The sequence below is a fragment of the Ptychodera flava genome, chromosome 22 (genome assembly GCF_041260155.1).
Source record: "Ptychodera flava strain L36383 chromosome 22, AS_Pfla_20210202, whole genome shotgun sequence".
Classification (NCBI taxonomy): domain Eukaryota; kingdom Metazoa; phylum Hemichordata; class Enteropneusta; family Ptychoderidae; genus Ptychodera; species Ptychodera flava.
This window is the reverse complement of record NC_091949.1, coordinates 11,451,094-11,477,932: the sequence shown is the minus strand read 5'-3', so window position 1 is coordinate 11,477,932 and position 26,839 is coordinate 11,451,094. Positions and strand designations below refer to the sequence as shown.

General features: G+C 37.4%; 2 protein-coding genes across 4 annotated transcripts in view; one reads left to right on the top strand and one right to left on the bottom strand.

The window, feature by feature from the left end:
* Nucleotides 1-32: 32 nt before the first annotated feature.
* Nucleotides 33-9,073, bottom strand: LOC139122677 (indolethylamine N-methyltransferase-like). Its single transcript, XM_070688287.1, has 3 exons — nucleotides 8,908-9,073; nucleotides 7,924-8,131; nucleotides 33-1,648 (listed from the first exon to the last, which is right to left on the bottom strand). The coding sequence occupies exons 1-3, from the start codon at nucleotides 9,050-9,052 to the stop codon at nucleotides 1,222-1,224; spliced, it is 780 nt and encodes a 259-aa protein (XP_070544388.1). The 5' UTR covers nucleotides 9,053-9,073; the 3' UTR covers nucleotides 33-1,221.
* A 10,183-nt stretch (nucleotides 9,074-19,256) lies between these two features.
* LOC139122675 (protein TBATA-like) overlaps nucleotides 19,257-26,839 on the top strand; it is a 31,404-nt gene continuing 23,821 nt past the window's right edge. For all 3 annotated transcript variants that reach the window (XM_070688282.1, XM_070688283.1, XM_070688281.1), the window contains exons 1-2: nucleotides 19,257-19,374; nucleotides 19,822-19,940. The gene's annotated coding sequence lies outside the window, so the exon portion shown is untranslated. The remainder of the gene's footprint in view (nucleotides 19,375-19,821; nucleotides 19,941-26,839) is intronic.

Sequence of the window (26,839 nt, the reverse complement as noted above, 5' to 3'; positions counted from 1 at the left end):
CGTCTTAAAATAACATATTACAATCGCAACAAGAAACCTGTGCGTGCTGAGACCATGACACCCCTACCCCAAGCCCTGGGACCGACTTTTTCTCTAGCCCCTATGCTGATACGTGACAGATCGGATCGGGCCTGGAACCTCACTGTCACCTCGCCTCTATCCAGACAGGAATGTTGTCTTTAAGGTATAAAAATGTTGTTGTGTTTGAATTTTGGCAATTCTGAACTCAATGCATTTTTAAACAATTTGCGTTAAAGATATTTGTCACTCAGTATTTTCAACAAATAGAGACTCACAAGATTGTGAATGGTCAGCGATCATTTTTTTGTTGGAGCGAACCGAGTACAGTGTTTCCATGGAAATACATATCATTTGTTGAGGACTGCCGTAGGAATTTACGAAAGTGTTGGGGACATTTTTGCAATTTTGAATGGTTATTTACAGCGTAAATCTAGGTAACCTTTGAAAACTGTGTATACGTTGTACGTTATAAATCTTGTTCTCGCTAGATTTTTGTCTATTAGCCAAAGTTACTGATGTAGTGTATTTCCTGTCCAAAAAGGACTTCAAGCCACAGCCATAATTTATGAGTCATATGAATAGAAATATTTAACACAGAATAAAACATTTCATAGTATCACGGCAGTATAAACAGGTCTGGGTTATTAAGGAGGTGTTTGGTCATACTCGGATTTCATAATGTTGAAGGCACATCAAGCATAGTGCACAGATCTTCGTGAAAACAGCGGAATCAAAAAAATTATTAATGAGGAAAAATGTACGATAATAATTCAATATTTGTAAAACTTTGAAGAACTTGGTAAACTGTCCCTAAAAGAAATCATTTTAATGGTGTCGATAACATCTTACTTTAAAACACTTTCAGTATTTTTGATCATATAAAGACATACCTGGTAATGTAAGTTTCTTAAAGTGAGACATGAACTTTGACGTCTGAACATTATTTTGAAAAACACAATTTCCCTCCGAAGGGAAGGAAACCCTTTACAAAAACAAAGAAATTTACTAAAAACCCGTAATAATAAGACAATTATGCCAAAAAGGGAAATATAAAATTATTAATCTCATAAAAAATAGAGGAAGAAATTACATTCCTAGTAGACACTGCTTTTTCAATTTCATTCATGGGGATATGTACTGCGCTAGAGGAATTGATATGGTTTCATTTTTCAATATGAATTCGAATTGTGAATGTACCGTTTATTGTTTCACAGCAGCGAGAAATAGTTGAGCTTCGGCGTCTGATACTTTTCCATCATCAATGAAGGGGATTTGGTGCACTTTATATGATGTGATACGTAATCCTGCATTTAAGACAGCGGTTTTTGCGAATTCTTCATCGACCTTAATACATTGAAACGCCTTTCCATCAACCAAGTAGAAGGACTCGTTGATCGTAGTTGACAATATAAGTGTACCGCCCTTCTTTAGGAGGTTTGTGATATTCTTCAAGGCATCCTGGAAAGACTTCCTGTCGGGACAGGCAACTTGCAGACAGAATGTACTGATGATGACATCAAATGGCTCAAACACTTTTGGTTCTAGTGGATTTGTCTTGTGGACATCGCAGTGTATGATCTCTTTGATGGATTGGCGTGCCTCGGCCTGTCTCTCTTCCCACAGTTCACTGTAAAAGGAGTTACAAAGGTTCATGAGTCCCTGTCTATGAGACAACTATTACTTGTCGCGGGAGAGGAGAATCTAGCTGTACTGATCCATTGAATTTAGCCTTCTATTCCAGCGCTTTTTGGGTTAACATGTGTTCTTAGTATTCAAACGAAAGTAATGCAATCCAAACGAGTTACGCGTTAGCCATTGACCTCAACCAATTATTGATGTGAAATTTACCCGCTACAAGCAACAAAAACAGATATACAAGGAAGCGAAAGTGTTGAAGACTGGCTGGCAAAAGACAACACTTAATTTTTAGCATCTGTACGTGAAGATTGTGATTATTATGGTGAGTATCCAGTTGATACTGGCAAGCAATTGTTACGTGGGAGACCGTTTGGCGGTGTAGCTATCTCTTGGTAATGCCATCAAAGTTAAGTTATTTGATCACAATAGAATTCTTGGTGTAGAATTTGGCAATGGCATGTTTAAAAATTATTATTATTTAATGTTTCTATATGCCTAGATGTAGTAGGGAGATCTACAATGATTTTCTGGAGTATTTAGCGAAAATTCGTTGTATTGTTCAATCTAGTAACTCTCATATCTGTATGGTTATTGGTGACTGGAATGCTGATGACAGGTCTTTGTTTGGTTCATCACTGCAAAGCTTTTATGAAGAATACAATTACTGTATTTCTGACATGGCTTTTTAGTTTGATCATTCTTGTACTTATGTCAGTGATGTGCACGGCACTACGTCTTGGACAGACCATTGTATTTCCACCTATATGGTGCTAATGAATGTATAGATTCTATATCAGTTATGTATGATAAAATCTTTTCAAACCATATACCTCTCAGTATAAATTGTGACATTGGTATTTTACCATCAGAATGTACTACCGGTAAGTCTGACTGTGATAAAGTTAAACAAAGGATGGAATGGGCTAAGACCACTGATCAACAGCGTAGCACTTTCTATGAGATCTCTGATAGGCTTCTTGAAAATATTAATATTCCTATGCACTCTGTTGTAAAGATAATTCGATTGGAACTAATTTGGGATAATTGGATTTTCATATTTTATAAATTTCTCAAAAAGTGTTAGGTGCCAGATAGTTGAATGTTGCAATAATACAAATTACTCATAAAAACAATTGTGTAATGTAAAAAGAAAATCAGATGAGATTATATTTGTAGATTAAATCGGCATTACTTCTCCATCCAATTATCCCAAATTAGTTCCAATCGTGTTAGATATACATTGCAAATGTAATAAAAGGACATGTTGATAGAATTTCTCAATTCTACGACAACATCATTGATTGCCTGTACTCAGCTGGAATGCCGGTGATGCCAGATGTTAAAAACGATGGAAATCTTATTGTGCCTCGTCAAAATGACTATTTAAAAGATATTCATTCTATTGCACGTGATGCCTTAAAATTAGTGCGCGATTGTGAAAAACCCAAGCATGGACAATTGTTTGATTTTAAACGTCGCACCCATGCCCGTTTCAAGTATACTTTGAGAGATTGTCGTCGTAACAAAAGTCAAATCATTGCTGATACTACCGGAAAAAGTCTTCGTAGTGATCAACGCCAATTGTGGCGTTCAGTTAACAAGATTAATGCTAAGACTCAATCCAGGCCCAGCAGCGTCAACGGCTGCTGTGGAGATTCAAATATCGCCGAAATGCGGTGGGAGCATTATTGTAACCTCTTTAATGATGTGCATAATAACAGGGATCAGAAGTTTGTTCCAGATATGATAGATTATTGTAAATATGATGATGCAATCATTTTTTCTCCTTATGACATTCAGTGTGCCCTTGGTAAATTACAAAAGGGTAAATCTGCTGGTCCTGATTCACTTGCAGCGGAACACTTTATTCTTGCTAGTACCAAAGTGTCAGTTTTGCTTAGTATGTGTTTTACAGCAATGATGGTTCAGGGTTTGTCCAAACAGACCTTTTTAGACTAGTTTAGTCCCGATTATCAAAGATAATAATCTTGATGTAAGTTACAGAAACAGCTATGGTCGTATGGCATTATCGACCATTGCTTCTAAAATTATGGAAGTTGTTGATTAAAGTCAAGTCTTTTCTGGAAACTTCGCCTTTCGAGTTTGGCTTCAAGAAAGGACATTCAACTGATATGTGTCTTATCGTTTTAAAGAAAGTAATGAATTACTATAGGAAAAATGGAAGTAATGTCATTGTAACTTTCTTAGATGCATCTAAGGTATTTGATCAAGTAAATCATTATATGTATATATGTATGTTTATTTCTGCATAATGTGGGCCTCCGGCCCTAATATGTTTACCAAATACAGAGTCAATCAGTCATACAAAACAAATTTGAAAAGATTATTGAAGTACAACATATCTTCTCGTAATCACACTTTGTCTCTAGTTTTGAAGGCGTGAAAAATAAATAACGCTAAATTCTTAATCAAAGACTCGTCATTTGTTTTCATTAATATGTTGAATTGATAATGTGATGGCGGTCTACAAAATTTCTTTGGGAGGTACTTTTCTCTTAAGTTATCCCATGCCGAACAAATAAAAAGAAAGTGATATTCATCTTCTATTTCTTTACAACATAATTTACAAAGCCTATATTCTTTATCAATTCCTCTGTGTCGTCCAGTTTCTATTTCCAATGGATGACTAGAGCATCTGAATCTAGCCAGTGCTCTACGATATTTATATAAATCATACATGAAAGATACATTTCTAAATTAAGTTCCGTTTTAAAATTCCTGTAATAACTGGTTTTCTCATTTACGCTAACTTCAGACCACCATTCTTGTCTTTTTACATCTCTCACCCTAATAAGAAATTCTGACAAAAAGACATTTATATTACCAACTCCTTGGTTTAGCCAGACATGACCAAAACCATACAAGTATAATAAGTTTTTCATATCAGTGGCCCATGTGTATTTCCCTTGTTCATCCATATTTAGTAACATACGGTACGCTTTAGATGGTAAACGTGATTCAGGCATTTCTAAAAGGCGAAGCCAATACTTCACACATCTCTTGACATAATAGCAAAACAACGGTAATCTGCCACACTCGCCCAAAACAGTACAACTAGAAGTACCCTTTGACACTCCCAGGTATTGTCGGCAGTATAATAACTGTACCCTTTCAATGTTTATAAGTTTGAAAACCCCACACTTCTGCCCCGTAACTAAGTACGGGTAAAATAAGTACATCAAATAAATTAAAATAAGTCTTTGGATGTAAACACTTCACATTTTTAACACACTTTCCAAGTATAGCTATTTTCTTTCTCGCCTTCACAGACATATTTCTTGTAGTTACTGAAATGATCCTTTACAAGACAAAATTAAACCCAGATACTCATAAGCACTTTCAACCTGTAGCTCATTCTCCCCAAAATACCATCGCTCATATTTACTAAGATATCCTCCTTTTCTATAAACCACTATTCTAGTTTTAGATAAATTTACTTTCATTTTCCATTTCAATGTAAATTCATATAAAATATCAATAAGCCTTTTTAATCCAATCACTGTGGTTGAAAAAATGACAATATCGTCAGCATACAACAGAAGAAATAATTGAAGCATATCATTTGGTAATAATTGTATTCCAGAGTGTCCCGAAGTTTCCATCATATTTGCTAATTCATTGATATAAAAACTAAACAAAATAGGACTTAACATACAACCTTGGCGAACACCTTTCTTCAAATCAAAATAATCAGACATAACATTTCCTTCCCTAACACTCGATTTTACATCAGCATAAATTGCTTTCATCATATTGTACATTTTACCATTAATCCCCTCTAGAGCTAGTCTAAGGGCGAAGGGCGAAGTGTTGTTGACTATGTCCTTGTTTCACAAGAGTTATTTCTCAGAGTCAGATCTTTTGTAGTACCGACACGAGTTGAGTCTGACCATTTCCCTCTTTGTTGTTCATTTGATGTTACAATTGATTTTACACGAGAAATGTATTTAGCTCCTGTCAAACGGTTTTATTGGCGCAATGATTTACTTCATGAGTATCAAGAAAATCTTAGACATGTTGAAAGTACTGAATTTGGAAATGTAATGTCATCGAATGACTTTAACATAAATGATGCTGTCGAGAGAGTGACAAATATCATAAAAGATGCTGCCCAAAATATGCTCAATGTGAAAAGTTACAACACAAAACAGAGAGATTATCGGAAAATATGGTTTGATGTAGAGTGTAGACAGGCAAAATCAGATTTACAGAGAAGTCTTCGTAGATTTCGTAAAACTGGGGTAAAGGAAGATTTTGAAAATTATAAGGAAAAGAAAAATCATTACAGAATTTTGACTCGTCATAAAAAGCGAGATTTGAAGAGGGAGAACAAAGACGTCTTACAAGAAATATGTTGGATGAAGCTTGTATTGGAAAGTATTGAAATGTAATAAAAGGGGCACGCAGGGACATGGGTTGATTTCACTTGATGACTGGGTAATGTATTTTTCAGAACTTTTCCAAGAGACAGTAGAGGATTCAACGACAAATGCACATTTTATCAATGGAATGAGAAAGTTTCTTGACGAGTTTGATCCAAATAACGAACAATTGGTTAATAGTGTTAACTCTTCTTCTGTACTTAATTGTAAAATAACTGATAGAGAAATTGAAAATGCAATCAGAAGGTTGAAGAATAACAAATCAGCTGGTCCTGATATGCTCATACCAGAATTTTTCAAGAATTCTGATGGTATTTTGCTGCCTTTCCTAAATAAATTGTATAATGCCATTTTTGACAAAGGTATTTTCCCAAGTAATTGGTCAGTCGGCATTATTGTTCCTTTATTTAAGAAAAACGACCCAAGCAAACCAGAAAATTATAGAGCAATTACCTTGTTGATCATCTTCAGTAAAATTTTCACCAGTATTTTGAATGAGCGTATTAAACTCTGGGCAAAGCAGCACAATATTGCTCCCGAGTGTCAAGCGGGATTCCGAGAAGGTTATTCCACTGTGGACCATTTCTTTACATTATAAGTAAATCATTGGTCACTCTTAAAGAAGCTGATTTCTCGTAAGGAACCGATCTTTATTGTGAAATTTCTCCTTGTCTTGTATAGGACCCCGTGTATATTATTCGTAGGGGCGATTGTGTTTCATCTGGTTTCAGATTCGAACGCTGTGACTTTTAGGGGGACTTTTGTCACCGAAACTCTTTGACTGGCTTGCAAATTCTTTAACACGGTGTTATGTAGGGCATTGCTTTGTAAACCACTTACGCTGATTATATTTGTTTATCAAGGCCTTCTGTCAAAGGGACTCGGAAGTTGGTTAATATATGCATTAATTGTGGTGATATTTACGACATTACCTTTAATACTAGTAAGACTGAATGTTTAGGTGTCAGCTCTGACGAGTCAAGTACTCGTACTGTTAGTTCGCCTACGTTGTATCGTAACAGTGTTAAAATCAATTTCGTAGAGAAAAAAATATCTTGGTAGACATCAACAAATTACTTCACAGACGATGCTGACATTGAAGGTAAGAAATTCTACGTTTCAGCAAACACGCTTCTCAGGAAATTCTCTGCATGCTTTTTACATGTAAGTGTAGGATATTTAAAGTATATTGTCATCCATTGTGTGGGGCACATCTCTGCTTCAACCATACCAGTGCCCTGAGAAAGTTGACGGTTGCCTACAATAACTCTGCTCGGATATTTCTAGGTTTTGACAAACGGAGGGGCTCGAAAGCTGTTATCTGATTGGGTGGCTGAATCTTACCATTATGATAATGAATAATACAAATAGACTCCCTAAGTTGTTGTGAATAGTGACAATCGACCAATCAAATATAACCCTCCGAGGACGCTGCACATTAGCAGAAAAGGAGTAGTGCCAGTGCAATGTTTGTTATCAATAATTTGTACAACTTCGATGCACTTTGTAGAGAACGAATGTACGATTTTATGACTCGTTTATCGAGAATATTGTAAATATGGTCGTGAGGATGATACATGGTCGTCTGTATTTCATCTCTGACGTTTGTAAATTGTGGATTGATTCCCTGTACCTTTGATGGTGTGTTCTTTATCAACACAATATTGATAAAGAAGAAATATTATATTTTTATATTGTTCTAGGTGGCCTTTCTTACCTGTGAAATCATAGATCCACGGACAGATTTAGTCCGAAATAAAGTGAAACGAAAAATAGAAATTGTAGGCTCACCAAATCGTGCAACGGTATCGAGTTTAAGTGTAACACTGGAATATTTCTGCAGAGAAATTATGGAACTTACCCATTGCCTTCCATATCACAGATTTTTTCAATGACCTTACTCCAGTCAATGGCGTCTGGTTCTTTTTTGACCCATTTTTCAATGGCATGTCGACATGGCTTTGCGAAATCTGAGAAAACGATTTCTGGGAATCTTTTGCAGGCGAGTATCACGTTGAGGATACTAGGACCTCCACCTACTTCCAGCATTCGCAGTCCTTCAACTTGCACTACAAACAAGAAGAAAACATTTTAATCTTGTCAAGTGATTTCTGCCAGACAGACATCTACCTGTTTTCCTGCCAGCATGTACACCGTAATGCGCGCGCGCGCGCGCGCACTCACACACACACACACACACGCACACATACATACATACATACATACATACATACATACATACATACATACATACATACATACATACATACATACATACACACATACATACATACATACATACATACACACACACATACATACACACATACATACATACATACATACATACATACATATATATACAGGCGCATAGATATATATCCATCCATCCATCCACATAAAAACATGAAGCCTTTAAGTTGAAGCATACATATACCTAGCTATTCTAAGCAATCTGCCTGGCTGTTTATTTATGTACCTATCTATCTACCTACCTACATATTTTACGTACACACACGTTAGTGGAAGATAGTCACATGAATACTTAGCTAGGCTGAGGACTTTTAAGGCGAGTGAACAATATTGACAGAAAGCCATGTGTAAAAAGCCAGGCAATCGAGTTAGTGGTCTTGTCGATGGACCTGTTTCAAATAGAGCATAATAAACTCAGTGTAAAAGTTTTACAGTGACGGTGTCTGTATGTATATTTGTCTTCATGAGAAATCTTGCAACCACGGGTTTGAATTTACGGCAAGGCCGCTGTATGCATCAGGAATGCCTCTGTCTAGTGCTTACAGCGGCCGTCGCCGTGTATCGAACCACAACTACATCGTGCAGACCCTACCTGTGTTGATAATGTGACCCAACGCGTCGACATTAAATTCCAAGATACTTTGGGTAAGTTCATGATCAGATAAAAAGAACGCCGTCAAGAAGGAGAGAATATCGAAGTCGGTGTTGTATGCGCCATCTCTGTAGATGGTCGCCATTGTGCAGTATGACAAAATAGCGTGAACTTCAAGGTGATGTAGTGAAGTGCAGCTTTATTTGAATTTTGTCGGAAGAAGGTCACCATGTATGGCGTGTATTAAATGACCATGACCGTGCGACATAGGCTTTTTCTTTACTATCGGATAATACCGTCTAAGATGTCGACGTTACAGAGTTCAAGGAGCGTGAGACCAGAGTGCTCTAACATGGATAATATGATCGATATTAGCCGACAAAACAGCGTTTGGGGCATTTTCCGCCAACCCGCTTTTGATATTGGACTCTTACTTAGAATTAGACGATATTATCCGATATTATCGGGCATCGGCCACGTCCCAACCCTTCTAATATCAGACTTTAACTTAGAAGTTAGACCATCTTATCGATTTTATCCGATATTTTCCTGTAAAACAGCATGTCGGGCATCGACCACTTCTCCATCCTTCTAATGTTTTAAGTGTGGGGAAGTGGCCGATGCCCGACACGCTGTTTAAAGGTCATTGTAGGGTCATTGTCGTACACATACAATTGAATCTAGTCATCTTGTACTTAAGCCAGGCTCACACGATTCCTCCAAAATCCACATAAACATATTCAACAGAAATCATAGAAGACCTTGTGTTATGCGAAATAAGTTTATTTTGATAATAACATTAATGCAAAACTTACAGCAAAGTTAAATTCAATGTTAAAGTGAAATGTTAACTTGATACAGGACAATGCTTGGCAATCAGATAATATCCAATAAAACAGCATGTCGGGCATCGTCCACTACCACTATCTTTTCTATTGCATACCACACAGTGGCCGTCGTGTATCGTGGAAAAGAGATTTTTTACAAGATACTGCTCTTCTTCCCGAACTTGTATACAATGTATACTGTGTCGTAGAAGGTTCAAAAGATTCTTCATCACACGTGCTGCTCCATAATTTCAAGGGGGGGGGGGGGTTACCACATCATCATCCTCTTCCTCAAAGTCTGATATGTAATTGTCACTATCTGTATTTTGAACAGTTTCCAAATAGTTTATGGTCTTTCTCTGAGTTTCCATGTTTTTCTGTTCTCTCCTGAGTATATCACACAGGTAACTGCTTTGATTTTGTCTCCTTTGTTCCCTTTGGTTGACAGATTGTAATTAAGTATTTGTTCAGACTGGCCCCTAGTCGCTTGACTTTTCTCGCCAGCAGTTACTGGCTGGTATGGGCTATCGCGTTCACCAAACGATCTATGCGATAGCCTACTTCTAATGTGACAGTGTGCTGTTCTGTTCTATATGCCCACAGATCTCGACTTGGAACAAGTCTAGTATTTGTTCAGTTCTTGTACGTATAATGTAGATATCGTTTACTTCTCAACAGACATTGAACCTAAGGCTACATTTGTAATTTCCGTGACCCCTCCTTGGACCACACATCCTGGTATTTCTGTTGATATACGTCTACCAGGTTGATTAAAAACTCTGTAACATTCAACCATATTTCCTCACTTCCTCACTTCCAAGGTCTCACTTCCGAGGGAAACTGTGCACTTTTATACAGATAAATTTTTTCAGAGGAAAAAGTTGCGTTTGGAATTCCCTAATATCACCAAAAATGCCAGAATATCATGAAGGGTAAAAGAACCAATTTACAGGCCTAGGTAGCCACCCCGTCATTGAGCTCCTGGGGTAAGAAGACGTAAAGTGAGCTATGGTAAAAGTGCTTGATCAAGGACAGATGTTCCCCCTTGGAATACTCCAGCAACAATACCATAATGCTACTTGAAGGTCGGGGATACTTTTAATTGCTATATAGTATATACGTATTTCATTTTAAGAGTTCAATTCAAAAAGGTATATTTATGTATTTCCTTTTTATTGCTAATTGACATAAAAAGCAAAGGCGCTGAAACATTGAAATCTAAACACAGACTGACATCAACGATGATTCAGGCCACCACTTTAAAATGCGAAAAGAAGTCTGCGAGGTCATCGCTCACGTGACTTAAGTCCATCGCTTGCACGCCGACAGAAGAACGGTTTCCAAGTAGTCATATCGGAAAAGCTGGAAACGGCGATAATTTGGTGATTTTGAGCGGATTTCTGGTCGTGGTAGGTCCCTATATTCAAGCTGTTGATGAGTGTCGGCAATTGTAATTTGGATGCATGGAAACTTTTCGAAATATCGCAGAACAAAGTTGCGACAAGCGTGCTGTCGGGCGGATTGTGGACGTTAGTCTCCGGAGATTCCCATAGCTGTGGTGGCGGAGGTTAAAAAAGTGTCAGTCAAAACCAGCTCGTATAAAAAGGAAGCAGTCCTGTCCAAAAACATCACAGCTATGGACCCACAGCTACTTCAGACCACGTCAACTATGGAAATATCAGCAAACTTACTACCACCGTGTTTCGTGAAACTTGTGCGCAAACTCCAATGCGATCAGTATTGCAATCCTCACATCGCAAGAACCATCAGGCGAGGATATCTTGAATAAAATGAAAAATGGTACGGTGAAAGACAAACGCTGAATCAGGCCAGCTGTGCTTTCTCGCCCTTTGGCCTCTCGCGCTATTTACCTCAAAGCCACCAACGTCACCATTTTGTAAATCTTTTGTTTTTCCAGGTTCTCTCCTATCTACTCAATCTACGCAAGCAAACGATATAGTTTCAGGTCATAAGAATATTCAGGGAGTTATTTGAAGTAGATTCTTTACTGTGACTTTGCGGGAAAATCGTTGTTTTTTTTTTAAATCAGGGTAGAATGCGCCTCGGGGACAGATATTCGGACTCTCAAATTTTCCGATTCTTTTCTGGTCTACCACTTGTGAGGGTTCATTTGAAAGCTCTTGTTGTAAGACATTATTACCGTCTTAGTTTTTCGAAATTCGAAAAATCTATTTTCCTGGGGTTAACACAGTGACGGCGGCTATTTTGAATTTTAAATATCGATAATAATTTGTTTCTCAAGTAACAAAATTTGCATGGTGACCCCTGATTTTTATTCTTGATTTTGAAAGAGAATTGTTGAAAGATTCCTTGAGGAAAGTTTGAGCAAAAGTTTAAGTCTTTCACATTCGCGGGGCGGGTAACGAAGAAGCGTTTTTAGTTCAAACGTTATGTCCTGTAGTGCACCGTGCACGTGTTTTCTTTAAAGTTACTGTCCTCTTTATGGCTCCAGTTTTTGATAGTGAAGTGCGCCCTCTTCTTAAGTCTAGCCGGTATCCGGAATTGCACTCAGAACAAGATTTATCATCGTTCAACACACACCTCCAGACAGCATTGTTGTTCCATTTCAGTGTTTACATTAACTGTTTACTCTGCAATCAATCAGCAATCACACGACTCCAACTGAATGAAGAACATTTTCCACTTATAAACACAGCTCTACAAATTAAAATATAGAATGCTTCGAATTAGTTCAATTTTTCTCCACATCAATCAATTTACGCTATCACATAATAGCTTTTAAGGTTAATCACTTAATTTCAATGACAGCCACAAAATATGCGTTAACGACGTACACGGCTAAGCTGGTTAGTACTGCCGTCCTTATTAGTCCGTGGGCTGGAGGGGCCCACCGTGCACCCCCCCCATAAACCTACTACATGGGTATTTTTTTGTTCTTTGGGATCTGCTGAACTAGAAAAAAGATGTTAACATTGGATATTTTGGGATGCACTACCTGTCTGCACTGGTTTTTGATTTGTATGTACCGCAAAAAATGGCGAAAAATGGGTAGGGGTAAGGGGTACTATATCCTCCCCTAATTGAGTAAACTAGCATGAAATAGCACAAACCTTACATTTTTGGAAAGCTCAGATACTGCTCTTTCTGAGGAATACCAACTTTAGCAAATTAATTTGTGTACATAGAATAGGACGACTTTAAAATGAATTTTTTTGACAATTTTGAAATTTTTTACCCAAAATACCATGTAACAATTGTGATCTACTTTTTATTAAGCAAAATTTTCACAACTTTTTGTGTTTAAATTATTCATTCCGACATATTAAACAAGAAAAAAGTGTTAACATCAGATATTTAACTATACACTACTTCTCTGGCGTCAATTTTGAATTGCGTGTATCTGTATGGGGTGTGCAAAAGCTAGGGTAGGGGTACAACATTCTTTCCTTGATGAAGTAAACTGGCTTGAAATGCCATATACCTTATAGTTTTAGAAAGCTTAGATACTGGCCTTTCTAAAATGCATAAGTTTTTAGTAAAAAAATATGACGTCATAGAATTGGATAACTTTAAATCGATTTTTTCTGGTAATTCAGCAATTTTAACCGGAAGAAAATACGATAACTATTGTTTCCTCCCAATGAAGCAAATCAAACAGATTTATGGATGTTATTTACTAATTGCAATGTGCTGAAGAAGAAAATAAATGTCAAAATTGGGTATTTACAATCCATTATTGTCCCTGCTCACTCAAATTGCAAGTTTTGCTACATTGGTATATCGTGAATGGGCATTTTATTGTTATGCAATGAACTAATGCACAGCCTTAAAAAGAAGATTTTAAAACGCACACACATAGTCATATTGCCATTTTCTCCTTAAAGTAAATAGATTGTTGATGACTGTCTATTTTTATAATTTACTTTTTAAATATTTTCTATGAAATAATTTTGATAAGACGTATTTGGAAAATTGTGTATGCCTCCTTGTCTTACTTATACAGCAAGCATTACTAACAATCTATTAGGCCGTGGGCAAGAGGGGGCGTCTACGTGCACCTCCCTCCCCCCCCAACCGCACAGGATAACAAACCTGTATTTTTCAGAAGCCTTGGGATCCCTAGAATAAGAAATAGGATTTTAACAGACAAAATATAGGGACTCAATAGCTGTTACGGTCATGTTTTGAAGGGTGCCGCAAAATCACGATTTTGTGACCCACATGGATTTTTGTCAAACCTGTCTTCATGTACGTCATCTGCTGAGCTTACTGTTTAACATGACCTGGCTTATGGGGTATCATTAGAAAGGTGATGTATTCTTCTTGATAATGTTATATAGCAATATGCAATATCTTCTATAGTTTTTATGAAATAGGGCCATAATTTACCCCATACCCCAAAGTTTATGTCGCAAATTACTGTCAAAACTAATCTAAATTCTACCAATTATTTACCTAGACATAATACAAAGGGTAATGCTGTGTATTAACTTTGTGTTATTTGCTACAGGTACATGTTAGAAACCTGAAATAACTTTTGACAGAAAAAATATTGGGATCCTGTAGCTGTAACAGTCATATTTTGAAGGGTTCCGCAAAATCACAGTATTACTGAATCACATTCATTTTTGTTAAACCTGTCTTCTTGTAAGTCTCCTGCTGAGCTTATTTTGAACATAAAGAGGCATATGCGATATCATTTGAAAGTTAATTTACTTTTCTTCAAATGATATATTGCAATATGCAATATCTTCTATAGTTTTCATGAAATGAGACCAAAACTTACCCCATACCCCAAGTTTTATGTCGTAAATTACTGTCGAAACTAATCTTAAATTCTACCAATTATTTACCTAGACATTATACAAAAGGCAATGCTTTGTATCAAATTGTTTTATTTGATACAGGTACATGTTAGAAACTTGAAATAAACTTTTAACACAAAAATATCGGGATGCTGTAGCTGTAACAGTCATATTTTGAATGGTACTGCATAATCACAGTATTGTCAACTCGCATACATTTTCGTTAAACCTGTCTTCTTTAAGTCGTCTACTGAGCTTATTTTTATTATAACGTGGCAAGTTGGGCATCATTAGAAAGTTAATTTACTCTTCTTTAAAATGATATATTGCAATATGCAATATCTTTTACAGTTTTCATGAAATAGGACCACAACTTACCCCACACTCCAAAGTTTTATGTTCCAAATTACAGTCAAAACTCATCTCAAATTCTGCCAACTATTTACCGGGACATAATACAAAGGGCAATAATTTGTATTAAATTTAGTTTATTTGGTACAGGTTCATGTTAGAAACTTGAAACGAACTTTTAACAGAAAAAATATTGTGATGCTGTAGCTGTAACAGTAAATTTTGAAGGGTACCACAAAATCATGGTATTGCCAACTCGCATACATTTTTGTTTAGCCTGTCTTATTGTAAGTCATCTTCTGAGCTTATTTTTTAACATAAGTTGGCTATTCGGGTATCATTAAAAAGTTTTTTTCCTTTGATATAATTTTTTGCCAGAAAGCGACTGACATATTGTAATATGCATTGTAATATTGTAATATCATCTTAAGTTGTAATGAAATAGCAAACATCTCATCACCCCAGCCCTTAGTTTGATTTGCAAACTACATCTGTTCTAAACTTTGCAGTTTGCGAATTTGGGATATGGGGTAAGTGTTGGTCCTATTTCATGAAAACTATTGAAGATATTGCATATTACAATATGTCGGTCGCTTTCTGGCAAAATTGTCTTTCCAATGATAGCCCATAAGATAGGTTAGAGTAAAAAGTAAGCTCATCAGATGACTTACAAGATAACACATTTAACAAAAACACATACGGTGGGCAAGACTGTGACTTTACGGTACCCTTCAAAACATGACAGCAGCAACCATTCAATCCCAGTATTTTGTCTGTTAAAAGTCTATCTCATATTTGTGACATGTCTATGTAGCAAATAAAACAAATTTCATACAAATCACTGTCTTTTGTAATATGTCTAGGTAAAAGCTTGGTAGAATTTGAAATCAGTAGTGACAGTAATTTGCAATATAAACTTAGGGGTATGAGGTAAGTTTTGGTCTTATTTCCTGAACACTAAAGAAGATATTGTATATAACAATATGTTATATCAAAGGAAAAAAAACCTTTTTAATGATACCCCAATAGCCAACTTATGTTAAAAAAAAAGCTCAGCAGATGACTTACAATAAGACAGGTTAAACAAAAATGTATGCGAGTTGGCAATACCATGATTTTGTGGTACCCTTCAAAATATTACTGTTACAGCTACAGCATCACAATATTTTTTCTGTTAAAAGTTCGTTTCAAGTTTCTAACATGAACCTGTAGCAAATAAACTAAATTTAATACAAATTATTGCCCTTTGTATTATGTCCCGGTAAATAGTTGGCAGAATTTGAGATGAGTTTTGACTGTAATTTGGAACATAAAACTTTGGGGTGTGGGGTAAGTTGTGGTGCTATTTCATGAAAACTGTAAAAGATATTGCATATTGCAATATATCATTTTAAAGAAGAGTAAATTAACTTTCTAATGATGCCCAACTTGCCACGTTATAATAAAAATAAGCTCAGTAGACGACTTAAAGAAGACAGGTTTAACGAAAATGTATGCGAGTTGGCAATACTGTGATTTTGCAGTACCATTCAAAATATAACTGTTACAGCTACAGCATCCGGATATTTTTGTGTTAAAAGTTTATTTCAAGTTTCTAACATGTACCTGTATCAAATAAAACAATTTGATACAAAGCATTGCCTTTTGTATAATGTCTAGGTAAATAATTGGTAGAATTTAAGATTAGTTTTGACAGTAATTTACGACATAAAACTTTGAGGTATGGGGTAAGTTTTGGTCTCATTTCATGAAAACTATAGAAGATATTGTATATTGCAATATATCATTTTGAAGAAAAGTATGTCATTTATAAATATGTCATTTTAAAGCCAAATTAATTGTCTTTCTAATTGCAGCCCATAAGTTAGGTTATGGTAAGAAGTAAGCTCAGCAGATGACTTACAAGACGACACATTTAACAAAAACATATGCGAATCGGTAATACTCTGCCTTCACGGTACCCTTCAAAACATGCAAGTAACAGTCATTCAACCCCAATATTTTGTCTGTTAAAAGTCTAACTCATATTTTTGACATGTCCTTGTACCAAATAAAATATATTTTACACAAAGCATTGCCTTTTGTAAAGTGTCTAGGAAAATAATTGGTAGAATTTGACATTAGTTTTGACTGTAAGTTAACTTGTGACATAAAAGTTTGGGGTATGGGGTAAGTTTTGGTCTCATTTCATGAAAACTATAGAAGATATTGCATATTGCAATATATCATTTTGAAGAAAAGTAAATTAACTTTCAAATGATATCGCATATGCCTCTTTATGTTCAAAATAAGCTCAGCAGAAGACTTACAAGAAGACAGGTTTAATAAAAAACGAATGTGATTCAGTAATACTGTGATTTTGCGGAACCCTTCAAAATATGACTGTTACAGCTACAGGATCCCAATATTTTTTCTGTCAAAAGTTTATTTCAGGTTTCTAACATGTACCTGTAGCAAATAACACAAAGTTAATACACAGCATTACCCTTTGTATTATGTCTAGGTAAATAATTGGTAGAATTTAGATTAGTTTTGACAGTAATTTGCGACATAAACTTTGGGGTATGGGGTAAATTATGGCCCTATTTCATAAAAACTATAGAAGATATTGCATATTGCTATATAACATTATCAAGAAGAATACATCACCTTTCTAATGATACCCCATAAGCCAGGTCATGTTAACAGTAAGCTCAGCAGATGACGTACATGAAGACAGGTTTGACAAAAATCCATGTGGGTCACAAAATCGTGATTTTGCGGCACCCTTCAAAACATGACCGTAACAGCTATTGAGTCCCTATATTTTGTCTGTTAAAATCCTATTTCTTATTCTAGGGATCCCAAGGCTTCTGAAAAATACAGGTTTGTTATCCTGTGCGGTTGGGGGGGGGGAGGTGCACGTAGACGCCCCCTCTAGCCCACGGCCTAATAGATTGTTAGTAATGCTTGCTGTATAAGTAAGACAAGGAGGCATACACAATTTTCCAAATACGTCTTATCAAAATTATTTCATAGAAAATATTTAAAAAGTAAATTATAAAAATAGACAGTCATCAACAATCTATTTACTTTAAGGAGAAAATGGCAATATGACTATGTGTGTGCGTTTTAAAATCTTCTTTTTAAGGCTGTGCATTAGTTCATTGCATAACAATAAAATGCCCATTCACGATATACCAATGTAGCAAAACTTGCAATTTGAGTGAGCAGGGACAATAATGGATTGTAAATACCCAATTTTGACATTTATTTTCTTCTTCAGCACATTGCAATTAGTAAATAACATCCATAAATCTGTTTGATTTGCTTCATTGGGAGGAAACAATAGTTATCGTATTTTCTTCCGGTTAAAATTGCTGAATTACCAGAAAAAATCGATTTAAAGTTATCCAATTCTATGACGTCATATTTTTTTACTAAAAACTTATGCATTTTAGAAAGGCCAGTATCTAAGCTTTCTAAAACTATAAGGTATATGGCATTTCATGCCAGTTTACTTCATCAAGGAAAGAATGTTGTACCCCTACCCCTAGCTTTTGCACACCCCATACAGATACACGCAATTCAAAATTGACGCCAGAGAAGTAGTGTATAGTTAAATATCTGATGTTAACACTTTTTTTCTTGTTTAATATGTCGGAATGAATAATTTAAACACAAAAAGTTGTGAAAATTTTGCTTAATAAAAAGTAGATCACAATTGTTACATGGTATTTTGGGTAAAAAATTTCAAAATTGTCAAAAAATTCATTTTAAAGTCGTCCTATTCTATGTACACAAATTAATTTTGCTAAAGTTGGTATTCCTCAGAAAGAGCAGTATCTGAGCTTTCCAAAAATGTAAGGTTTGTGCTATTTCATGCTAGTTTACTCAATTAGGGGAGGATATAGTACCCCTTACCCCTACCCATTTTTCGCCATTTTTTGCGGTACATACAAATCAAAAACCAGTGCAGACAGGTAGTGCATCCCAAAATATCCAATGTTAACATCTTTTTTCTAGTTCAGCAGATCCCAAAGAACAAAAAAATACCCATGTAGTAGGTTTATGGGGGGGGGGGGGTGCACGGTGGGCCCCTCCAGCCCACGGACTATATCGATCGGCTAATATCGATCGCTCCCGCCATGGCGATATATATTTGTTTGTTTATATTATTCACTCACCTGTCTTTCTAATTTCGGTAGAACCACATATAATTCGACAGTTAACCAGTCAAATTTTTGAAAATAAATAATAATCGTTTTAATGTTGATTTCTAGTCTATCGGTGTGTTATTCGAAATCGTCGCCAACAAGCGATCAACTTTCTCCGTGCAAGGAGCACTCTGGGAGCTGGGTCATTTGCATAACAATATACTGCAATGAAATGTATACATGAATCATTTACTGGCTGGCGAGGCGTCCCATAGCAACGGCCTGTCCAATCATTTGTCTGACAATAGACATGGTATAGGCTGCAGGTTTCTTCAACGCAGCGATACAGTGCAACTGGACAGGCAGGTATGTCCGCCGCTAAATCGAGATTTTAATGAACTAGGGACGGAGAGTCGAGGAATTCAACATCCGACGTGTCGAAACTGTCATTTCTTGCGTAGACAGCAATGTCTTGGTGCTGAATGTGTCGTTTGCAGGGTGTTTTATCGAGCTAAATCAACGTTTGATACGGAACGAATTGCGATACTGGAACACATGTCCGTTGTTTGGAGTGGCGATACGCTGTAAACTATAGCTTTGAGTACCTGTGCGGCGGGCTACTCTTTATGTACCACACTGCCTTGCCTGTAAGCTTATCCGGTTCCAAAAATCAGGCGTTAATTTTACTACATGTTTAACGGCCATAGAAAAACAGCTTTGGTATATAGCTCCTGAATTATCATTTATAACTTGATTTCAAACACCTGCGGCTGAACTAACACGATTTCCGTTCCCGTGTTTCTTTCTTCACAGGTAATTCATTAGCCTCACCGCCCCGGTAGTGATAGCAACAGGTGTCATTGAACACCACACCGCATTGGGGGAAGTTCAGAGTTTCGTCAACTGTGCTTCGCGAAGCCTTTTCGTACCAGGTAAGTAAGCTTACATCTAAACATTCAACAAAGTTTCAAAGCGAATCTGAGCGTACTAGCGTCTAGCGACAACGAAACAGAGAATGATAAGAAAAAGTGACAGTGTTCATTCTCTGTCGGACGATCTTGAAGTTCCGCGACGACTGTCTCTGTATGCAAAATCTGTCTTCCATTTGACGTGTTCTCGTGTTCCTTTGGTTTCTTAGAGCTGTGTACCGTGGCATTATTAGGAGGCACGAGTGCATGTTGTTTGTTTGGGGATCAATACGGTCGTTGCAAGAGTCACACACCGGGCAAATGCCGCTCTAGTCGGGTAAAAATGTCCAACTTTTGTGGCATGGGTGGCTCATGTTGTCTTAGCTGATTTGAAAACAAATTTGGACGATTCCTGTGTTGCACAGTAGCACATTTTAAGTGACTGTGAAATCGAATTATAAAACTGTAGAATCGGTCCGGAAATTAGACACTCCCACTGCTCAGGGGAAGTCTTCGCGCCAAAGTGTCAATGTCACCATGGTCAAGTTCAAATATGAGCCTCATGGTAAATCCTCGTGAAGCCTCCACCGACCCTGAAATTGACACAATCAACACGTCTGTGGTTTTGTCGGCTATACAGCGAAATGACGCACATTGGGTGAAGCAATTTACCGTCGTATTAGCACCCGTCCGCCCTTTGAACCGGCACGTCGGCGGAGTAAGCGGCCGTGTAGAACTCTCGTAATACCGAACAACAAAGACAACAATAAAGAACATAATCTTGGCTCTTGAAATTTATAATAAAATCAATTTCGTGCGCGCCTCGGTTGTTGATTTCTCCTCCATGGATATGACGGTGTATTTTTTCAGTCCATAAAAATTCCCTCAGTTGTGAAATTGATTGGAGTCTTATCAGCTAAAGGTTGGTACTGTTTATATAAAGGGTTGATGTGGTGCCAAGTGTATACATACAGCATAGAGCGACTTAGGGTCATTCCTGAACACACGCGATCTTTTCGCGCGCATGTTGCTTCCAGGGTCATAACCATGACAACTGAGCCCTGAAATCTTAAATTACTTGCTTTTAAAGTTTACGATTTTTCCAATATTAATACAGTCATGTTTAAATTCTTTTCACTCACATTTCATCCTGGAGCTATAGCAAAAGAAATAAACTGCACGCAACTCTATTATAGTATCAACGCCGGACAGGTGCGTCGACGTTCAACATGAATTTTATTAAGTCGTCGACTGACCTTTGCTCCACTTCATGGTTATCAAACAACACTGTCAAGATTGCAAAAATATGTCTGTGACGAGATTCGGATAAGATAAGCAAACTCATAACGGTTTTCAATCCGCCATCGAGAGTCGATTTTTCGCAGTGTAGGTAAACTCTTTAGCCAGTATATTGGAGTATTTAGTTTTGTTTGCAGTAACTCAGTTCCACTATGTTTGTTCGTTGTTCCTGGTGAATCAACTAGTTGCTCAAAATGAATAGTGTTTCTGACGGTGTTACATAATCTCGACGATTCATGTTTGTTGCTACCAATTGGATTCCTCTGACGAATTGCTCTGCCAACATCGTCCAGACCACGGGCTATCAACACCACAACACTAAATAAAATATCAACATCATGCATACTTGATTCCAGTCGATAGATTTCCAACTCAGACTCAAAAAGGCACGCGTAGCTTCACATCTAATATTTACAACCGAGACAAACCCGAAAAGCCACGTGACGTTATTTTAACAAAGGGTGTTCATAATTCATAAACATGCTTGATTTGCATAATAACAATGCATAGCTACCGTCTTTTAATTTGTCAGAAGAATTGAGAATGATTTATGAGCGTTGCTAGGATGCGTATCCATAATTAATTGTTATTTTCCCTTTCAATGGGAGACAGTGAAGGTTTTTAAAACAGCAAAATTATGTTCAGTATGACAACATTCATTGACAGGCTTTAGTACTAGACAGCGTAAGAGATGTCCTCACAGGAAGGAAGTGTTCAGGGTAACGGAGTGTCCGAGGGCGAGTGATATAATGAGGATAATACGTCAAGCCCTTGCGCATCTGATCGAGTTAATTCATTTTTGATGCAAAAGCTAGACCCTAAAACAGTGATAATCATTTTGGACTGCTCTGTAACGGTTCTGGTCATGGTCGGGTGTGTTGAGGGAGTGGGGGTGGTTTGGAGTGAGGATGTATGCGTTTTATAGTAGATACTTTGTTTGTACCGTTTCGAGGGACTATTTTACAGACTATGTATGGACAATCATATACAGGATTGAATTCGCGTGTAGTATTCATATACATCGCTCTAGTGTAACGGCGGAGTACCATGACGTCCTTTCACGGTGACATGTGAATACTATATCGTGACAAATTCTTGCAAAATAGGCTATAAAGACCGGCTTTTTAACTCTTGAACAGTAAATTTTACTTAAAAGATTAAGGAAATTCAATATACCACCCGGAGAAATTGTTTAATGAGTCCCGGATTTTAAGAGAATATGAGGTTATTGTCCTCATTGGGCTGTCGCCATGGCGATACGTTTTAAACCGGAAGCTGTTCTGTAAGAGAACTTGAATGACGGTATTTCGTCTACAGCTTTGATGTATCAACCACTGAAATAAGCGTTCACGTTTGTAAAAATTACGACAGGGAAAGGAACAGACCTCTATACAGAATATTGAAAGCTGAAAATACACGACGTAGGAAACAAATGCCGAGACATGATGAATTGGGGACGGAAAACCGAGAACGGTCTTAGCGTAATCGCGTGACGTCACAAGATGCTCGGGAGACATCGAAATCACGATGTCGTACTGTCTTTGCGTAAATTACATAGGTATGTAATAATGCGAAAATGAAAACTAAAGTGTGTTCGGTAATCTGAACAAGTTAATTGATATGATGACAATCACGAGTAATGATAATTAAAATACTACTTTATTCTCAGTTGTATTCTTAATTCTCGTAATCATCTCTGAAACAATCCTAATTATGTTGCTAACCGTACTACAAATTATCACATGTCACCAATGCAAAACAAAAAGAAAAACAACAAAAACAAAAAAACAGTCCCATATCTTCTTCACAAGGCTAAAATTTAAATAACCGAAGATTGTGGAGAAAGTTATTCAAATTTGATTGTCCTTGTTAAGAATATATTATGACTCTTGCTCTTAAAGTTGACATTTTGGGAAAACATGACACGTGTTAAGAATTCTCGCCAGAGTTAGACCGGCTCAACCTTACATTTTATGTCAATATCATTGAATCAATTGATGAACTGTTCGCACTGTAAACTAATTAGTGTTGTCACTATTTGATGAGTGAAATCAACACTGTCTGACGCGTGCCGATGACGTCATCGTCGTACACATTGCGGGGAAAACTCGCAGGCTGAGGCGAATCAGGAAATTGGCAGACATCTTTGAGAAAACATGTCGTTCACAAAGCGACCCTGGTCGTTAGGAACGGATATTGAAATGTTCGTTGTGAATGAAATTAAATTAGGGCCTATGCTGCGGGCGTGCCGGTAAAATCCCTACGGAGACATGGCAGCATATAAATTTTAGGTAGAATGCGCCTCGATATTCGGACTCTAAAACTTTTACAATATCTTTTTGGCCTACCACTTGTGGAGTTTGTTTTTAAAGGCACGGATTAAAGTTTTCACCGTCTTATTTTTGTGAAAATCATAATTTCGTCCCATAGAATTAACACATGGATGATGGCCATACTGAATTTCAAATATCGGTAATTTTATGGTAATTTTTTTACTTTTGGTGCCGAAAGTTGCTCGGCGATCCCGGATTTTTATTGTTGATCTTGAAAGAGAATGGTTGAAAGTTTTCTTGCGGAAAGTTTGATCAAAAGTCTAAGTTTTCCACTTGCGAGGTGCTCACTACCTAGATCGGAGAGCTCAGGTTAGTCGCAGTAAACATTCTTAACGGTACGTACGGCACAATTTTCGTTTATTTCTTCGGTATAGCCTATTTTGAACCAATCGTGTGGTGACACATTTTTGGTGGTTTAGATAATTCAGATCCAGAATGACTAGCACAAGAGACAGACCTTCCTGCAACTTGCAGGAAGGTCTGTCTTGAAATGCAAGGAGCATTCGAAGACTTTCTCCGATACGCTATAATTTTGGTTTGAGACAACACATTTCACGAATTCACGAAAAGACGATGGTGAAGTTTGGCCAGGGTTGGTTTAACCGTAAGTTGTCAGGCTATGAAAAACTAACTGTAGAGTCATCACACACATTCTCTCCATATCGTCATTTGTTTGCTTGAAAATCTTGGTGCTCGGCTCGCAGAATGCTACTCAGGACCCAAAGTATTTCGTTTGTTTTGTGTGTGTAGCTGTCGCCAGGGCTGTCGCTCGGCAAGAATACTACTCAAAAAAGCAAGTGTTTCTAAGAAGAATTGATGGTATTTTCAACACAAAGTCTTAACATTTTTCTTCTCCATCAACAATAATAACCGGTACTTGGCATGTTGCTTCTTTGTCGCCACAGATGTTTATCGGTAAGAACTGCAATAATTCCTTAGCCACGTTGATATTTCTGTAGGCCTACATGCTTGTCACACATCACAGATCCTTGGGGTAACAGCCCCGGTATACATGTACACCTTTCATATTTGTATCTTTCACGGTCTTTTGTCATTAGCATCATCAGACAAAGACTCTTTCTCATCATAGTTTTCCAATGACGTCACTTTCAAAGGCGTTGGCAATGAGCAACACTTTCACAGTTCCTCTAATGTTGAGCACCTGTTCTCGTACTGGGTCAAGCATGTCCATTTCAAGCACAACCAAACAGGAATGTATTGCTTTTCACATCCCCAGTGACTTTTATCTTTTGAGCATCGGCGCTTGCGAAAAAATATCTGATTTCCTTTCGTTGTCACCCCCATAGTCATTCAAACACCAATTGTTATTGATGACGCTTGTCAACAAGAATGCTTATCCCCAAACAGCGAAATTTTCCTTTACTCTTTTTGGTATATTCAACACTTTCCTACTGGCATTGCATGTACGTGTACACTGACTTCGTACGTTCGGTATTTGAAAGCCAAGTTACAACCGCAGATCGTATACGTTGTGTTTGTTGTGGTTTGTCATGGCAGAGCATCACTCTTTGAAGTGCTTCTACCAGATATGAAATGTTCATATGTTTGCTTTCATACAAGTGACGTGCGTACAGTTGCCTTTCCTCGTCGGTCAGAGAGAGAGAGAGAGAGAGAGAGAGAGAGAGAGAGAGAGAGAGAGAGAGAGATGCGGATACAATAGAGAAAGATAGAAGTGCAGAAAAGAAAGTGATTATGTCGCAAATTTACATTTAAATCATCTTGGCAAGCCATTTAGCGATACAATAGGCTATTTCCCGACCCCACAATGGGCTATTGCCCGGTCCGTTGGCAACGACGTCCGTAAGACGCTTACGTAAAGTGAATTACAGGTAAAAACTCATTTACACGCTCACTGTGTGCGATTCAATACGTCTCTGAATTCTTGTAATCCGGTGTAAATACGAAAAAGTCCACCCTTTTCAGAGTCTTTCATCAACCATACTCTTTTGACAAATGAGTCAGCAGGGTTTAACCATTGTACATCCATGGTTTAACCACAGGTGCTCGCAGTGTTGCTTGGATAGTCAGCCGAAGGCCGAGAGTGTGAGGCTGACGGCCTTCGATCGACTATCAAAGCATGACTGCGAGCACTTGTGGGTTATAAACCACCCTCCCTCTCCTGTCAGTATTTTTGCATCTCATTGAAACACTGTTGTTCTGTACTTCAAATACGAGCAAAATAGGTTGAATGCTTGGCAGTCGCTACCCTCTTCCAGAAGCAATACCTGAAGGTGATTCATGACATGCCACCCTGTATCTGTCCTCAATGCTCATGCATGAGTGAATAGGTACTCTTGGATTTCCTATTGTCACAAGACTTTCAACCGAGCCACAATTCTCGTCCTCTAGTAATAGCAGAATAATTCCTGTCAAAAAAGTTAAAACTACCGAAAGTGGTGCTCAAAATAATTGGCATATCTTGCGTGAAGGAGAATTAACTTATATAGATTGAGCAAGATCGATTCACAAGCGTCCTTGTATACAACATGTAGGCCTACTCGACAATGTTCCAAATTGAAGGGGCCTTTGGTGATCGATGTAACCCTGTTTGTTTGAAGCCATGGTAGTTGTAGTTCTTTTAGAGACTTGTCAGATGTATAGGGACAACGCTTGGGTACAATAACGTAACCTATAACGGTAAGATTGATGGGGCAATGACTGAAGTACCGATGTTATAAACGCCGATTTTCACACATGACTGGTAATTATCAAGTTTATTTATTTACCGGGAAATCCGAATGACCATAATAATGAGTATCTTGTTGGCATTGCACCATATATCAATTTCAATCAACGCGTTTGTTTGTTGATATGTCCGCCGTTTGGATACTTTGCTATTAGGGACAATTAGCGGATATTGTATCCCATTAGCATGTGACGGCCTGCGACAATCGAAAATCGACCTACTTCGGTAGTAAGCCAGAATAGCAGAATTCAAGACTGTGATGAAGTGTAAACACTATTTTCGCCTTGTTGGGCTCGTATCACAACAAGAAATGTCAATTTCAAGTGAGCACAGAATGCATCGTTGAATAACAACTCTACTGTTTGCCTCTGCTAATATTTCCCTCGGGGCAAGTGGCGTAGCTTGCCGCTGTCATGGCAACGGGGTCAATTGTAACAGGTCATGTGTGACGTGCTTTAACAAATGAACAGTAGATGGTGACAAGTCTTGTTTATTTCTGTTTAAGAATTCGACACGAAAACCACAACTGTTTTGATCTTGTTAGAGAGTTGTACAATATCTAACCAGCCGTGTACAACAAACGA

Excerpts from the sequence above, each read along its gene's own strand:
- LOC139122677 (XM_070688287.1), bottom strand. The coding sequence starts at position 9,052 with ATGGCGACCATCTACAGAGATGGCGCATACAACACCGACTTCGATATT. Across the intron at positions 8,132-8,907 it reads GGGTCACATTATCAACACAG|TGCAAGTTGAAGGACTGCGA; the intron begins GTAGGGTCTGCA and ends TCTTGTTTGTAG. Across the intron at positions 1,649-7,923 it reads TGTGATATGGAAGGCAATGG|TGAACTGTGGGAAGAGAGAC; the intron begins GTAAGTTCCATA and ends CTCCTTTTACAG.